A 17,681-nucleotide genomic window follows, 5' to 3' on the forward strand; every position below is an offset into this window, starting at 1 on the left:
AGCGCTTCAGGGCACTGGGGGAGACGGGAGGGAGGGGCTTGGGAGAGGTGGCGTGGGGGAGGGGCTTAGAGGGGCGGGGCATAGGCGACGGGAGCGGGAGGTGAGACGGGAGGAGCTCGGGGGGGTGGGGCTTAGGGAGGGGGAGGGGCTTAGAGGAGACGGGGAGGGGCGTGGCGGTGGGGAGGGGCGTGGAGAGGGGGAGGGGCTTATGGGGGCGGGGCTTAGAGGGGGGGAGGAGGCAAGAGGAGGGGGGGAGGAGCCATGGGCCGCGTGTGGAGGAGCGAGAATCTTCGTGTGTGGAAATCTCAGTGCAGGTGACTACCACAACAACTACCACAACAACCACCACTACCACAACTACCACCACTACCACTACCACAACAACTACCACAACTACTACCACCACAACTACTACCACAACTACCACTACTACCACAACTACCACAACTACAACTACCACAACAACTACCACAACAACTACCACAACAACCACCACTACCACAACTACCACCACTACCACCACTACTACCACCACTACCACCACCACTACCAAAACTACTACAACTACTACCACAACTACCACAACCACTACCACAACGACTACCAAAACTATCACCACCACTACCACAACTACCACAACTACCACCACAACAACCACAACTACCACAACTACCACCACAACTACCACCACAACAACTACCACCACCACTACCACCACCACTACTACCACAACTACCACAACCACTACCACAACCACCACCACTACCACAACTACCACAACTACCACAACAACCACAACTACCACAACTACCACAACAACTACCAAAACTACCACCACAACTACCACAACAACAACTACTACCACAACAACTACCACAACAACCACAACCACTAACACAACTACCACTACTACCACAACTACCACCACAACTACCACAACCACCAAAACCACAACTACCACAACTACCACAACAACTACCACCACCACCACAACTACCACAACAACTACTACCACAACAACTACCACCACTACCACAACCACTACCACAACTACCACCACAACTACCACCACTACCACCACTACCACCACTACCACACCTACTACAACCACCACTACCACAACTACCACCACCACTACCACAACTACTACCACAACCACTACCACAACTACCACCACCATCTCTACCACAACTACCACAACCACCACCACTGCAACTACCACCACCACTACCACAACTACCACCACTACCACCACAACTACCACCACTATCACCACTACCACAACCACTACAACAACTACCACCACTACCACAACTACCACCACAACCACTACCACAACCACTACCACAACCACCACAACTATCACCACTATCACCACTACCACAACTACCATACCTACAACTACCAGAACTACCACAACCACTACCACCACTACCATACCTACAACTACCAAAACTACCTACAACTATTGCCACTAAAATACCTACAACTACCACAACTACCACAACCACTACCACAACTACCACCACTACCATACCTACAACTACCACAAATACCTACAACTATCACCACTAACATACCTACAACTACCACAACTACCACAACTACCACCACTACCACAACTACCACCACTACCATACCTACAACTACCACAACTACCTACAAATACCACAACCACTACCACCACTACCACAACTACTACCACAACTACCAACACTACCACCACTACCTAAAACTATCACCACTACCATACCTACAACTACCACCACTATCACAACTACCAACAAAACTACCACCACAACTAATACCACCACTACCACCAGTACCACAACAGCCACAACTACCACAACTACCATACCTACAACTACCACCACTATCATACCTACAACTACCACCACTCTACCTACAAATATCATACCTACAACTACCACCACTATACCTACAAATATCATACCTACAACTACCACCACTATACATACAACTACCACAACTACCAGACTATCATACCTACAACTACTACAACTACCACCACTATCATACCTACAGCTACCACAACTAACTACAACTACCACAACTACCACGTCAATCATACCTACAACTACCTACAAATTTCACAACTATCATACCTACAACTACCAACACAACTACCACCACAACTACTACCACCACTACCACCACTACCACAACTACCACAACTACCATACCTACAACTACCACCACTATAATACCTACAACTACCACCACTATACCTACAACTACCACAACTATCATACCTACAACTACCACAACTATCTACAACTACCACATCTATCATACCTACAACTACCTACAACTACCACAACTATCATTTCTACAATTACTACAACTACCACAACTACTACAACTACAACCACTACCACCACTATCATACCTACAACTACTACAACTACCACCACTATCATACCTTCAGCTACCACAACTACCTACAACTATCATACCTACAACTACTACAACTACCACAACTATCATACCTACAACTACCACAACTATCTACAACTACCATATCTATCATACCTACAACGACCTACAACTACCACAACTATCATACATACAACTACCACCACTACCATACCTACAACTACCACCACTATCATGCCTACAACTTCCACAACTATCATACCTACAACTACCACAACTATCTACAACTACCACATCTATCATACCTACAACTACCTACAACTACCACAACTATCATTTCTACAATTACTACAACTACCACAACTACTACAACTACAACCACTACCACCACTATCATACCTACAACTACTACAACTACCACCACTATCATACCTTCAGCTACCACAACTACCTACAACTATCATACCTACAACTACTACAACTACCACAACTATCATACCTATAACTACCACAACTATCTACAACTACCATATCTATCATACCTACAACTACCTACAACTACCACCACTATCATACCTACAACTACCACAACTACTACAACTACCACCACTATCATACCTACAGCTACCACAACTACCTACAACTACCACAACTACCACATCTATCATACCTACAACCACCTACAACTACCACAACTATCATACATACAACTACCACAACTACCAACACAACTACCACCACATCTACCACAACCACTACCACCACTACCACAACTACCACCACTACCACAACTACCATACCTACAACTACCACCACTACCACAACTACCACTACTATCATACCTACAACTACCACCACTACCATACCTACAACTACCACAACTATCATACCTACAATTACCACCACTATACCTACAAATACCACAACTATCATACCTACAACTACCACAACTACCACCAATCTCATGCCTACAACTACTACAACTATAACGCCTACAACTACTACAACTACCACCACTATCATACCTACAGCTACCACAACACCCTACATCTACCACAAGTACCACATCTATCATACCTACAACCACCTACAACTACCACAACTATCATACCTACAACCACCTACAACTACCACAACTATCATACCTACAACTACCACAACTATCATACCTACAACTACCACAACTACACCAACTATCACCACTAACATACCTACAACTTACAACAACTACCACCACTATCATGCTTACAACTACCACAACTATCATACCTACAACTACTACAACTACCACAACTACTACAACTACCACAACTATCATACCTACAACTACCACAACTAAACCTACAACTACCACCACTACCACAACTATCACCACTACCATACCTACAACTACCACCACTATCATACCTACAACTACCACAAGTACCTACAACTACCACAACTATCATACCTACAACTACTACAACTACCACAACTACTACAACTGCAACCACTACCACCACTATCATAACTACAGCTACCACAACTACCTACAACTACCACAACTATCACAAGTACCTACAACTACCAGAACTACCACATCTATCATACCTACAACTACTAAACCTACCACAACTACTACAACAAATATACCTACAACTACCACAACTATCATACATACAACTACCACCACTATACCTACAAATACCACAACTACCACAACCATCATACCTACAACTATCTACACTACCACCACTATCATACCTACAACTACCACAATACTACAACTAACACCACTATCATACCTACAACTACCACAAGTACCTACAACTACCACAACTATCATACCTACAACTACCTACAACTACCACAACTATGATACTTACAACTACTACAACTACCACAACTACTACAACCACTACCACCACTATCATACCTACAGCTACCACAACTACCTACAACTACCACAACTACCACATCTATCATACCTACAACTACTAAACCTACCACAACTACTACAACTACAACAAATATACCTACAACTACCACAACTATCATACCTACAACTACCACCACTACCACAACTACTACCACCACTACCACCACAACTACCACCACACCTATCACAACCACTACCACCACTACCACCACTACTACCACCACTACTACCACCACTACTACCACTGCTACAACTACCACCACTACTACAACTACCACCACTAACCACAACTACCACAACTATCATACCTACGACTACCACAACTGCCACAACTACCAACACAACTACCACCACTACCACAACTATCACCACTACCATACCTACAACTACCACCACTATCATACCTACAACTACCACAACTACTACAACTACCACAACTATCATACCTACAACAACAACCACTACCACCACTATCATACCTACAACTACCACCACTACCACAACTACTACCACCACTACCACCACAACTACCACCACACCTATCACAACCACTACCACCACTACCACCACTACTACCACCACTACTACCACCACTACTACCACTGCTACAACTACCACCACTACTACAACTACCACCACTAACCACAACTACCACAACTATCATACCTACGACTACCACAACTGCCACAACTACCAACACAACTACCACCACTACCACAACTATCACCACTACCATACCTACAACTACCACCACTATCATACCTACAACTACCACAACTACTACAACTACCACAACTATCATACCTACAACAACAACCACTACCACCACTATCATACCTACAACTACCACCACTACCACAACTCCCACCACTACAAACACAACTACCACAACCACTGCCACAACTACCACAACTACTACAACTACCACAACTATCATAACTACAACTACCACAACTACTACAACTACCACAACTATCATACCTACAACTACAACCACTACCACCACTATCATACCTACAACTACCACAACTACTACAACTACCACCACTATCATACCTACAACTACCTACAACTACCACATCTATCCTACCTACAACCACCTACAACTACCACAACTATCATACCTACAACTACCACAACTATCATACCTACAACTACCACCACTACCACCACTACCACAACTACCACAACTATCACCACTAACATACCTACAACTACCTACAACTACCACCACTACCACAACTACCTACAACTACCACAACCACTACCACCACTACCACAACTACTACCACCACTACCACAACTACTACCACAACTACCAACACTACCACCACTACCACCACTACCTACAACTATCACCACTACCATACCTACAACTACCACCACTACCTACAACTATCACCACTACCATACCTACAACTACCACCACTATCATACCTACAACTACCACAACTATCTACAACTACCACAACTATCATACCTACAACTACCACAACTGTCATACCTACAACTACCTACAACTACCACAACTATCATACCTACAACTACCTACAACTACTACAACTAACACAACTACTACAACTACAACCACTACCACCACTATCATACCTACAACTACCACAACTACTACAACTACCACCACTATCATACCTACAACTACCTACAACTACCACATCTATCCTACCTACAACCACCTACAACTACCACAACTATCATACCTACAACTACCACAACTACCACAACTATCATACCTACAACTACCACCACTACCACCACTACCACAACTACCACAACTATCACCACTAACATACCTACAACTACCTACAACTACCACTACCACCACTACCACAACTACCACAACTACCTACAACTACCACTACCACCACTACCACAACTACTACCACCAATACCACCACTACCACAACTACTACCACAACTACCAACACTACCACCACTACCACCACTACCTACAACTATCACCACTACCATACCTACAACTACCACCACTATCATACCTACAACTACCACAACTATCTACAACTACCACAACTATCATGCCTACAACTACTACAACTACCACAACTGTCATACCTACAACTACTACAACTACCACAACTATCTACAACTACCACAACTATCATGCCTACAACTACTACAACTACCACAACTATCATACCTACAACTACCACAACTATCATACCTACAACTACTACAATTACCACAACTATCATACCTACAACTACCTACAACTACTACAACTAACACAACTACTACAACTACAACCACTACCACCACTATCATACCTACAACTACAACCACTACCACCACTATCATACCTACAACTACCACAACTACTACAACTACCACAACTATCATACCTACAACTACCTACAACTACCACAACTATCATACCTACAACTACCTACAACTACTACAACTAACACAACTACTACAACTACAACCACTACCACAACTATCATACCTACAGCTACTACAACTACCACAGCTATCACAACTACCACCACTATCATACCTACAACTACCACAACTACCACCACTATCACCACTATCATACCTACAACTACCACAACTACCACAACTATCATCCCTACAACTACCATGATGATTGTTGGTGATGGTGGTTGTTGGTTGTTGTTGGTTGTTGTTGTTGATTGTTGTTGGTTGTTGTTGTTGTTGCAGAATCCGCTCCGTTCTCTCTGTCGCTGTTTGTGATGGTTGTTGATGGTTGTTGATTGTTGTTGATTGTTGTTGTTGGTTGTTGTTGATTGTTGTTGATGATTGTTGTTGTTGTAGAATCCGCTCCATTCTCTCGCTCCGTGTCGCTGTTTGTGATGATTTTTGTTGTTGTTGGTTGTTGTTGTTGATTGTTGTTGTTTGTTGTTGATTGTTGTTGATGATTGTTGTTGATTGTTGTTGTTGTAGAATCCGCTCCGTTCTCTCTCTCCGTGTCGCTGTTTGTGATGATTGTTGTTGATGATTGTTGATTGTTGTTGATGGTTGTTATTGTTGATGGTTGTTGATGATTGTTGTTGATAGTTGATGATTGTTGCTGTTGATGATTGTTGTTGATTGTTGTTGTTGTAGAATCCGCTCCGTTCTCTCTCTCCGTGTCGCTGTTTGTGATGATTGTTGTTGATGATTGTTGATTGTTGTTGATGGTTGTTATTGTTGATGGTTGTTAATGATTGTTGTTGATAGTTGATGATTGTTGCTGTTGATGATTGTTGTTGATTGTTGTTGTTGTAGAATCCGCTCCGTTCTCTCGCTCCGTGTCGCTGTTTGTGATGGTTGTTGATGATTGTTGTTGTTGATTGTTGTTGTTGTTGATTGTTGTTGTTGATTGTTGTGGTTGATTGTTGTTGTTGTTGTAGAATCCGCTCCGTTCTCTCTCTCCGTGTCGCTGTTTGCGTCTGAGTCAACTTCGTCTCGTCGCTCGGCCACGGCCAAACTCATCCTGCACGTCCACAAAACAACAACAACAACAACCACCACCACCACCACCACGGGTCGACTCGATCATGGTGGTGGACATGGTGGTGGAGCTACTGGACATGGTGGTGGTGGAGCTACTGGTGATGGACATGGTGGTGGTAGTGGAGCTACTGGTGGTGGTGGAGCTACTGGTGATGGACATGATGGTGGAGCTACTGGTGGTGGTGGAGCTACTGGTGGTGGTGGAGCTACTGGTGGTGGACATGATGGTGGAGCTACTGGTGGTGGTGGAGCTACTGGTGATGGACATGGTGGTGGTGGTGGAGCTACTGGTGGTGGTGGAGCTACTGGTGGTGGTGGAGCTACTGGTGATGGACATGATGGTGGAGCTACTGGTGATGGACATGGTGGTGGTGGTGGAGCTACTGGTGGTGGTGGTGGAGCTACTGGTCATGGTGGAGCTACTGGTGATGATGGTGGAGCTACTGGTGATGGTGGTGGAGCTACTGGTGATGGTGGTGGAGCTACTGGTGATGGTGGTGGAGCTACTGGTGATGGTGGTGGAGCTACTGGTGATGGTGGTGGAGCTACTGGTGATGGACATGGTGGTGGTGGTGGAGCTACTGATGATGATGCTGATGATGATGATGGTGGCGGTTATGGTGGCTGTGGTGATGGCGATGATGATGACGATGATGATGATGGTGGTGGTGGTGGTGGAGCGGCTGAGAGTCGATGCTGGGGTGACACTGAACTGAATCTGCGCGTCCGTGAGAACACGGAGACCCACAGACCCATCTTCAAGTTTGGCGAGGAGGAGTGGGAGGGTAACAACAACAACCACAACAACAACGGTGGTGGTGGTGATGATGGGATACGACTTGAGATTGTGGGTAAGTAGTCGTAACATCATCATCATCAGTAGCATCATCATCAGTAGTAGTAGCATCATCATCAGTAGCATCATTATCAGTAGTAGCATCATCATCAGTAGCATCATTATCAGTAGTAGCATCATCATCATCCGTAGCATCATCATCATCATCAGTAGCATCATCAGTATCAGTAGTAGCATCATCATCAGTAGCATCATCATCATCATCAGTAGCATCATCATCATCAGTAGTAATATCATCATCATCAGTATCAGTAGAATTATTATCATCCTCATCAGTAGTATCATCATCATCAGTATCAGTAATAGCATCATCATCAGTATCAGTAGTAGCATCATCATCATCAGTAGCATCATCATCAGTAGTATCATCAGTATCAGTAGTAATATCATCATCAGTATCAGTAGGATTATTATCATCCTCATCAGTAGTATCATCATCATCAGTATCAGTAATAGCATCATCATCAGTATCAGTAGTAGCATCATCATCATCAGTAGCATCATCATCAGTAGTATCATCAGTATCAGTAGTAACATCATCATCATCAGTATCAGTAGGATTATTATCATCCTCATCAGTAGTAGCATCATCATCAGTATCAGTAATAGCATCATCATCATCAGTATCAGTAGTAGCATCATCATCAGTAGCATCATCATCAGTATTATCATCAGTATCAGTAGTAATATCATCATCATCAGTATCAGTAGGATTATTATCATCCTCATCAGTAGTAGCATCATCATCAGTATCAGTAGTATCATCATCATCAGTATCAGTAGTAGTATCATATTCAGTAGTATCATCATCATCATCAGAAGTAGTAGTATCATCATCACTAGTAAGTGTTTGTTGGTGTTGTAGGTGATGATGTTGGTGTTGTAGGAGATGTTGTTGATGTTGATGGTGTTGTTGATGTTGGTGGTGGTGATGTTGTTGTTGATGTTGGTGGTGGTGATGTTGATGTGGGTGGTGATGTTGTTGATGTTGATGTTGGTGGTGGTGATGTTGTTGGTGGTGGTGATGTTGTTGATGTTGTTGGTGGTGGTGATGTTGTTGTTGTTGTTGATGTTGTTGTTGGTGGTGGTGGTGATGTTGTTGTTGGTGGTGGTGATGTTGTTGATGTTGTTGGTGGTGGTGATGTTGATGTTGTTGTTGATGTTGTTGTTGGTGGTGGAGGTGATGTTGTTGTTGGTGGTGGTGGTGATGTTGTTGTTGGTGGTGGTGGTGATGTTGTTGTTGGTGGTGGTGATGTTGTTGATGTTGTTGGTGGTGGTGATGTTGATGTTGTTGTGGATGTTGTTGATGTTGGTGGTGGTGATGTTGTTGGTGGTGGTGGTGATGTTGTTGATGTTAGTGGTGGTGATGTTGATGTTGTTAGTGATGTTGTTGGTGGTGGTGGTGATGATGTTGATGGTGGTGGTGTTGTTGTTGATGTTAGTGGTGGTGATGTTGTAGGTGATTATGATGTTGATGTTGGTGGTGGTGATGATGTTGATGTTCGTGGTGGTGTTGTTGTTGTTGGTGGTGATGTTGTTGATGTTAGTGATGTTGTTGATGTTAGTGATGTTGTTTTTGGTGGTGATGTTGTTGTTGGTGGTGGTGGTGATGATGTTGTTGTTAGTGATGTTGTTGATGTTGTTTTTGGTGGTGATGTTGTTGTTGGTGGTGGTGGTGGTGATGTTGTAGTTGATGTTGGTGATGTTGTTGTAGGTGATGTTGTTGTTGATGTTGTTGTAGGTGATGTTGTTGTTGATGTTGTTGATGTTGTTGTTGTAGGTGATGATGTTGTTGATGTTGTTGTTGTTGTAGGTGATGTTGTTGGTGATGTTGTTGTTGGTGATGTTGTTGTAGGTGATGTTGTTGTTGTTGTAGGTGATGATGTTGTTGATGTTGTTGTTGTAGGTGATGTTGTTGGTGATGTTGTTGTTGTTGTAGGTGATGTTGTTGTTGTTGTTGGTGATGTTGTTGTTGGTGGTGGTGTTGTTGTTGTTGGTGGTGGTGATGTTGTTGTTGGTGGTGGTGATGTTGTTGATGGTGGTGGTGTTGTTGTTGATGTTAGTGGTGGTGGTGGTGATGTTGTAGGTGATTATGATGTTGATGTTGGTGGTGGTGATGATGTTGATGTTGGTGGTGGTGTTGTTGTTGTTGGTGGTGATGTTGTTGATGTTAGTGATGTTGTTGATGGTGATGTTGTTGTTGTAGGTGATGATGTTGTTGATGTTGTTGTTGTTGTAGGTGATGTTGTTGGTGATGTTGTTGTTGTTGTAGGTGATGATGTTGTTGATGGTGATGTTGTTTTTGGTGGTGATGTTGTTGTTGTAGGTGATGATGTTGTTGATGTTGTTGTTGTTGTAGGTGATGTTGTAGGTGATGTTGTTGATGTTGTTGTTGTAGTACTAGTTGTTGTTGTTGTAGTACTAGTTGTTGTTGTTGTAGGTGATGTTGTTGTTGTAGGTGATGTTGTTGGTGGTGGTGGTGTTGTTGTTGTAGGTGATGATGTTGTTGATGGTGATGTTGTTTTTGGTGGTGATGTTGTTGTTGGTGGTGGTGGTGGTGATGTTGTTGTAGGTGATGTTGTTGTTGATGTTGTTGTTGTTGTTGTTGTAGGTGATGATGTTGTTGATGTTGTTGTTGTTGTAGGTGATGTTGTTGATGTTGTTGTTGTAGTACTAGTTGTTGATGTTGTAGGTGATGTTGTTGATGTTGTTGTTGTAGGTGATGTTGTTGTTGTAGGTGATGTTGTTGGTGGTGGTGGTGTTGTTGTTGGTGGTGGTGATGTTGTTGATGTTAGTGGTGGTGATGTTGTTGATGGTGGTGGTGTTGTTGTTGATGTTAGTGGTGGTGGTGGTGATGTTGTAGGTGATTATGATGTTGTTGGTGGTGGTGGTGATGATGTTGATGTTCGTGGTGGTGTTGTTGTTGGTGGTGATGTTGTTGATGTTAGTGATGTTGTTGGTGGTGGTGATGTTGTTGTTGTAGGTGATGATGTTGTTGTTGTTGTAGGTGATGATGTTGTTTTTGGTGGTGATGTTGTTGGTGGTGGTGGTGGTGGTGATGATGTTGTTGTTGATGTTGTTGTTGTAGGTGTTGTTGTTGTTGTTGATGTTGTTGTTGCTGTAGGTGATGTTGTTGATGTTGTTGTTGTAGGTGATGTTGTTGTAGTTGTTGATGTTGTTGTTGTTGTTGATGTTGTTGTTGTTGTAGGTGATGTTGTTGATGTTGTTGATGTTGTTGTTGTTGTTGTTGTAGGTGATGTTGTTGATGTTGTTGATGTTGTTGTTGTAGGTGATGTTGTAGGTGATGTTGTTGATGTTGTTGTTGTAGGTGATGTTGTAGGTGTTGTTGTTGATGTTGTTGTTGTTGTAGGTGATGTTGTTGTTGATGTTGATGTTGTTGTGGGTGATGTTTTTGTTGATGTTGTTGATGTTGTTGTAGGTGATGTTGTTGTTGTTGTTGTTGTAGGTGATGTTGTTGTTGATGTTGTTGTTGTTGTAGGTGATGTTGTAGGTGTTGTTGTTGATGTTGATGTTGTTGATGTTGTTGTTGTTGTTGATGTTGTTGTTGATGATGTTGTTGTTGTTGATGTTGTTGTTGTTGATGTTGTTGTAGGTGATGTTGTTGTTGATGTTGTTGTTGTTGTAGGTGATGACGAGGAGGGTGGCTCCCCATTCGCCCTTCTCCGCCGGGTCCTCTTCCTGCGCAGGGGCCTGGACAGGGAGCGGCGAGACAGCCACCGCCTCACGCTGCGCTGCTACCTCTGGGTGGGTCGTAGAGCCTGGGCTTAGAGCCTAGAGCCTGGGCCTAGGCCTAGAGCCTGGGCCTAGAGCCTGGGCCTAGAGCCTGGGCCTAGAGCCTGGGCCTAGGCCTAGAGCCTGGGCCTAGAGCCTGGGCCTAGGCCTAGAGCCTGGGCCTAGAGCCTGGGCCTAGGCCTAAAGCCTGGGCCTAGAGCCTGGGCCTAGAGCCTGGGGCCTAGAGCCTGGACCTAGAGCCTGGGCCTAGAGCCTGGGCCTAGGCCTAAAGCCTGGGCCTAGAGCCTGGGCCTAGAGCCTGGGCCTAGGCCTAAAGCCTGGGCCTAGAGCCTGGGCCTAGAGCCTGGGCATAGGCCTAGAGCCTGGACAGGGAGCGGCGAGACAGCCACCGCCTCACGCTGCGCTGCTACCTCTGGGTGGGTCGTAGAGCCTGGGCTTAGAGCCTGGGGCTAGAGCCTGGGGCCTAGAGCCTGGGGCCTAAAGCCTGGGGCCTAGAGCCTGGGGCCTAGAGCCTGGGGCCTAGAGCCTGGGCCTAGAGCCTGGGCCTGGGCCTAGAGCCTGGGCCTAGAGCCTGGGCCTAGGCCTAGAGCCTGGGCCTAGAGCCTGGGCCTAGGCCTAAAGCCTGGGCCTAAAGCCTGGGCCTAGAGCCTGGGCCTAGAGCCTGGGCCTAGGCCTAGAGCCTGGACAGGGAGCGGCGAGACAGCCACCGCCTCACGCTGCGCTGCTACCTCTGGGTGGGTCGTAGAGTCTGGGCCTAGAGCCTGGGCATAGAGCCTGGGCCTAGAGCCTGGGCCTAGAGCCTGGGGCCTAGAGCCTGGGCCTAGAGCCTGGGCCTAGAGCCTGGGCCAAGGCCTAAAGCCTGGGCGTAGAGCCTGGGCCTAGAACCTGGGCCTAGAGCCTGGGCCTAGGCCTGGGCCTAGAGCCTGGGGCCTAGAGCCTGGACCTAGAGCCTGGGCCTAGAGCCTGGGGCTAGAGCCTGGGGCTAGAGCCTGGGGCTAGAGCCTGGGCCTAGAGCCTGGGGCTAGAGCCTGGGGCCTAGAGCCTGTGCATAGGCCTAGAGCCTGGACAGGGAGCGGCGAGACAGCCACCGCCACACGCTGCGCTGCCACCTCTGGGTGGGTCGTAGAGCCTGGGCCTAGAGCCTCGGCCTAGAGCCTGGGCCTAGAGCCTGGGGCTAGAGCCTGGGGCTAGAGCCTGGGCCTAGAGCCTGGGGCCTAGAGCCTGGGCCTAGAGCCTGGGCCTAGGCCTAGAGCCTGGGCCTAGAGCCTGGGCCTAGAGCCTGGGCCTAGAGCCTGGGCCTAGAGCCAGGGCCTAGAGCCTGGGGCTAGAGCCTGGGCATAGGCCTAGAGCCTGGACAAGGAGCGACGAGACAGCCACCGCCTCACGCTGCGCTGCTGGCTCTGGGTGGGTCGTAGAGCCTGGGCGTAGAGCCTGGGCCTAGAGCCTGGGCCTAGAGCCTGGGCCTAGAGCCTGGGGCTAGAGCCTGGGTCTAGAGCCTGGGCATAGGCCTAGAGCCTGGACAAGGAGCGACGAGACAGCCACCGCCTCACGCTGCGCTGCTACCTCTGGGTGAGTCGTAGAGCCTGGGCCTATGCCTAGAGCATGGGCGTAGAGCTTGGGGCTAGAGCCTGGGCCTAGGCCTAGAGCCTGGGGCTAGAGCCTGGGCCTAGGCCTAGAGCCTGGGCCTAGGCCTAGAGCCTGGGGCTGGGCCTAGAGCCTGGGCCTAGAGCCTGGGCCTAGAGCCTGCGGCTAGAGCCTGGGCCTAGAGCCTGGGGCTGGGCCTAGAGCCTGGACCTAGGCCTAGAGCCCGCGGCTAGAGCCTGGGCCTAGGCCTAGAGACTGGGCCTAGAGCCTAGGGCCTAGAGCCTGGGCCTAGAGCTTGGACCTAGAGTCTGGGGCTAGGGCCTGGGCCTAGAGCCTGGGCCTAAGCCTAGAGCTTAGGGCCTAGAGCCTGGGCCTATAGCCTAGGGCCTAGAGCCTGGGGCCAAGAGCCTAGGGCCTAGAGCCTGGGGCTAGGCCTAGAGCCTGGGGCTAGAGCGTAGAGCTTGGGGCTAGAGCCTGGGCCTAGGCCTAGAGCCTGGGCCTAGAGCCTGGGACCTAGAGCCTGGGACCTAGAGCCTGGGGCCAAGAGCCTAGGGCCTAGAGCCTGGGGCTAGGCCTAGAGCCTGGGCCTAGAGCCTGGGCCTAGGCCTAGAGCCTGGGCCTGGTCCTAGAGCTTGGGGATAGAGCCTGGGTCTAGAGCCTGGGCCTAGGCCTAGAGCCTGGGCCTAGAGCCTGGGCCTAGGCCTAGAGCCTGGGGCTAGAGCCTGGAGCTAGAGCCTGGGCCTACAGCCTGGGGCCTAGAGCCTGGGGCCTAGAGCCTGGGCCTAGAGCCTGGGGCCTAGAGCCTGGGGCCTAGAGCCTGGGGCTAGGCCTAGAGCCTGGGGCTAGAGCCGGGGTCTAGAGCCTGGGGCCTAGAGCCTAGGCCTATTAGCCTGGGGCCTAGAGCCTGGGGCCTAGAGCCTGGGGCCTAGAGCCTGGGCCTAGAGCCTGGGGCCTAGAGCCTGGGGCCTAGTGCCTGGGGCTAGGCCTAGAGCCTGGGGCCTAGAGCCTAGGGCATAAAGCCTGGGGCCTAGTGCCTGAGCCTGGGCCTAGAGTTTGGGGCTAGAGCCTGGGGCCTAGGCCTAGAGCCTGGGGCCTAGAGCCTGGGGCCTAGAGCCTGGGGCCTAGATCCTGGGGGCTAGGCCTAGAGCCTGGGGCTAGAGCCTAGAGCTTGGGGCTAGAGCCTGGGCCTAGGCCTAGAGCCTGGTGCTAGAGCCTGGTGCTAGAGCCTGGGCCTAGAGCCTGGGACCTAGAGCCTGGGACCTAGAGCCTGTGGCCAAGAGCCTAGGGCCTAGAGCCTGGGGCTAGGCCTACAGCCTGGGCCTAGAGCCTGGGCCTAGGTCTAGAGCCTGGGCCTGGTCCTAGAGCTTGGGGCTAGAGCCTGGGTCTAGAGCCTGGGCCTAGTGCCTGGGCCTAGGCCTGGGCCTAGGCCTAGAGCCTGGGCCTAGAGCCTGGGCCTAGAGCCTGGGCCTAGGCCTAGAGCCTGGGGCTAGAGCCTGGAGCTAGAGCCTGGGCCTACAGCCTGGGGCCTAGAGCCTGGGCCTAGAGCCTGGGCCTAGAGCCTGAGGCCTAGAGCCTGGGGCCTAGTGCCTGGGGCTAGGCCTAGAGCCTGGGCCTAGAGCCTGGGGCCTAGAGCCTGGGCCTAGAGCCTGGGCCTAGAGCCTGGGCCTAGGCCTAGAGCCTGGGGCTAGAGCCTGGAGCTAGAGCCTGGGCCTACAGCCTGGGGCCTAGAGCCTGGGCCTAGAGCCTGGGCCTAGAGCCTGAGGCCTAGAGCCTGGGGCCTAGTGCCTGGGGCTAGGCCTAGAGCCTGGGCCTAGAGCCTGGGGCCTAGAGCCTGGGCCTAGAGCCTGGGCCTAGAGCCTGGGGCTAGGCCTAGAGCCTGGGCCTAGAGCCTGGGGCTAGCCCTAGAGCCTGGGCCTAGAGCCTGGGGCCTAGAGCCTGGGGCTAGGCCTAGAGCCTGGGGCCTAGAGCCTGGGGCCTAGAGCCTGGGGCCTAGAGCCTGGGGCCTAGAGCCTGGGGCCTAGAGCCTGGGGCCTAGAGCCTGGGGCCTAGAGCCTGGGCCTAGAGCCTGGGGCTAGAGCCTGGGCCTAGAGCCTGGGCCTAGAGCCTGGGGCTAGGCCTAGAGCCTGGGCCTAGAGCCTGGGCCTACGCCGTTGTGGTGTGACCTGTATTGTTGTTGTTGTTGTGGTGGTGCCCACCCCAGGGCCGTGCTGTTTGTTCTCCGCGCCTTCTCCGCGTCTCGGTGGATGACGAAGACGACGAACTTCCACGGCTACTCAACAACAACAACCACAACAACAACAACACCGTCACCATGCACAGAGCCAAGGTGGGTTGGGGGAGAGGGTGTTGTTGTTGTCATAGTGATAGTTGTTGTTGTTGTGATCGTTGTTGTTGTCATAGTGATAGTTGTTGTTGTTGTTGTCATAGTAATAGTTGTTGTTGTTGTCATAGTGATAGTTGTGGTAGTTGTTGTCATAGTGATAGTTGTGGTAGTTGTTGTTGTCATAGTGGTAGTTGTGGTAGTTGTTGTCATAGTGATAGTTGTGGTAGTTGTGGTTGTTGTTGTGATCGTGGTAGTTGTTGTCATAGTGATAGTTGTTGTTGTTGTCATAGTGATAGTTGTGGTAGTTGTTGTGATCGTGGTAGTTGTTGTCATAGTGAAAGTTGTTGTTGTTGTTGTTGTTGTCATAGTAATAGTTGTGGTTGTTGTCATCGTAATAGTTGTTGTTGTTGTTGTCATAGTGATAGTTGTGGTAGTTGTTGTGATCGTGGTAGTTGTTGTCATAGTGATAGTTGTTGTTGTCATAGTAATAGTTGTGGTTGTTGTCATCGTAATAGTTGTTGTTGTTGTTGTTGTCATAGTGATAGTTGTGGTAGTGGGTGTTGTTGTTGTTGTGATCGTGGTAGTTGTTGTTGTGGTTGTTGTTGTCATAGTGATAGTTGTGGTAGTGGGTTGTTGTTGTGATCGTGGTAGTTGTTGTTGTGGTTGTTGTTGTCATAGTGATAGTTGTTGTTGTTATAGTGATAGTTGTTGTGGTTGTTGTCATAGTGATAGTTGTTGTTGTCATAGTGATAGTTGTGGTAGTGGGTTGTTGTTGTGATCGTGGTAGTTGTTGTGGTTGTTATAGTGGTAGCTGTGATAGTGGTTCTGGTTGTTGTTGTGGTAGTGGTTGTTGTTGTGATTGTTGTTGTCATAGTGATAGTTGTGGTAGTGGGTTGTTGTTGTGGTTCTAGTTGTTGTTGTTGTCATAGTGATAGTTGTGGTAGTTGGTTGTTGTGGTTGTAGTTGTTGTAGTTGTTGTTGTAGTTGTTGTTGTCATAGTGATAGTTATGGTAGTGGGTTGTTGTTGTCATCGTGGTAGTTGTGGTAGTGGGTTGTTCTGGTAGTGGTTGTTGTTGTGGTTGTTGTTGTCATAGTGATAGTTGTTGTTGTTGTAGTAGTTTGTTGTGGTAGTGGTTGTTGTCCTGGTTGTTGTTGTCATAGTGATAGTTGTGGTAGTGGGTTGTTGTTGTTGTGGTAGTGGTAGTTGTTGTGGTTGTTGTTGTTGTTATAGTGGTAGTTGTGATAGTGGTTCTGGTTCATATTCTCAGCTCTTTCGGTAAAGTCACCACGTTGAAGGGAAGCAATAAAATAATAAAATATATACAAAACAATAAAAAAATTCTCACGACGTTTCG

At 48.2% G+C, this 17,681-nt stretch overlaps 3 protein-coding genes and 1 non-coding gene across 5 annotated transcripts in view; 3 read left to right on the top strand and 1 right to left on the bottom strand.

Moving 5' to 3' along the window:
* Positions 1-228: 228 nt before the first annotated feature.
* Positions 229-12,443, top strand: LOC142923461 (uncharacterized). Its single transcript, XM_076064590.1, has 3 exons — positions 229-314; positions 7,708-8,661; positions 12,313-12,443. Exon 2 carries the CDS (start codon positions 7,855-7,857, stop codon positions 8,524-8,526), a length of 672 nt encoding a protein of 223 aa, XP_075920705.1. The 5' UTR covers positions 229-314; positions 7,708-7,854; the 3' UTR covers positions 8,527-8,661; positions 12,313-12,443.
* On the bottom strand, positions 353-6,873 carry LOC142923463 (uncharacterized; the record flags this gene model as incomplete). Its single annotated transcript, XM_076064591.1, has 2 exons — positions 6,596-6,873; positions 353-5,975 (listed from the first exon to the last, which is right to left on the bottom strand). A coding segment is annotated over exon 2 (1,183 nt), but the record flags the coding sequence as incomplete, so codon positions are not given.
* A 1,103-nt stretch (positions 12,444-13,546) lies between the features above and the next one.
* The window catches only part of LOC142923460 (uncharacterized), a 31,163-nt gene continuing 27,028 nt past the window's right edge, over positions 13,547-17,681 (top strand). Inside the window, exons 1-2 of one of the 2 annotated variants that reach the window (XM_076064587.1) lie at positions 13,547-13,988; positions 16,204-16,329. In XM_076064587.1, coding sequence (XP_075920702.1) covers positions 16,315-16,329 — 15 coding nt within the window. In that variant the 5' untranslated portion in view covers positions 13,547-13,988; positions 16,204-16,314. The remainder of the gene's footprint in view (positions 13,989-16,203; positions 16,330-17,681) is intronic. The other variant, XM_076064589.1, reaches the window with a different exon arrangement.
* LOC142923464 (small nucleolar RNA ACA64) lies at positions 15,403-15,523 on the top strand. Its single transcript, XR_012940775.1, has one exon. It is a non-coding gene; the product is annotated as a small nucleolar RNA ACA64 (small nucleolar RNA).

Source organism: Petromyzon marinus, unplaced genomic scaffold, assembly GCF_048934315.1.
Source record: "Petromyzon marinus isolate PM22_M1 ecotype Great Lakes invasive population unplaced genomic scaffold, UKy_Petmar_22M1.pri1.0 PM_Scaffold_539, whole genome shotgun sequence".
In the NCBI taxonomy this organism is placed as follows: domain Eukaryota; kingdom Metazoa; phylum Chordata; class Hyperoartia; order Petromyzontiformes; family Petromyzontidae; genus Petromyzon; species Petromyzon marinus.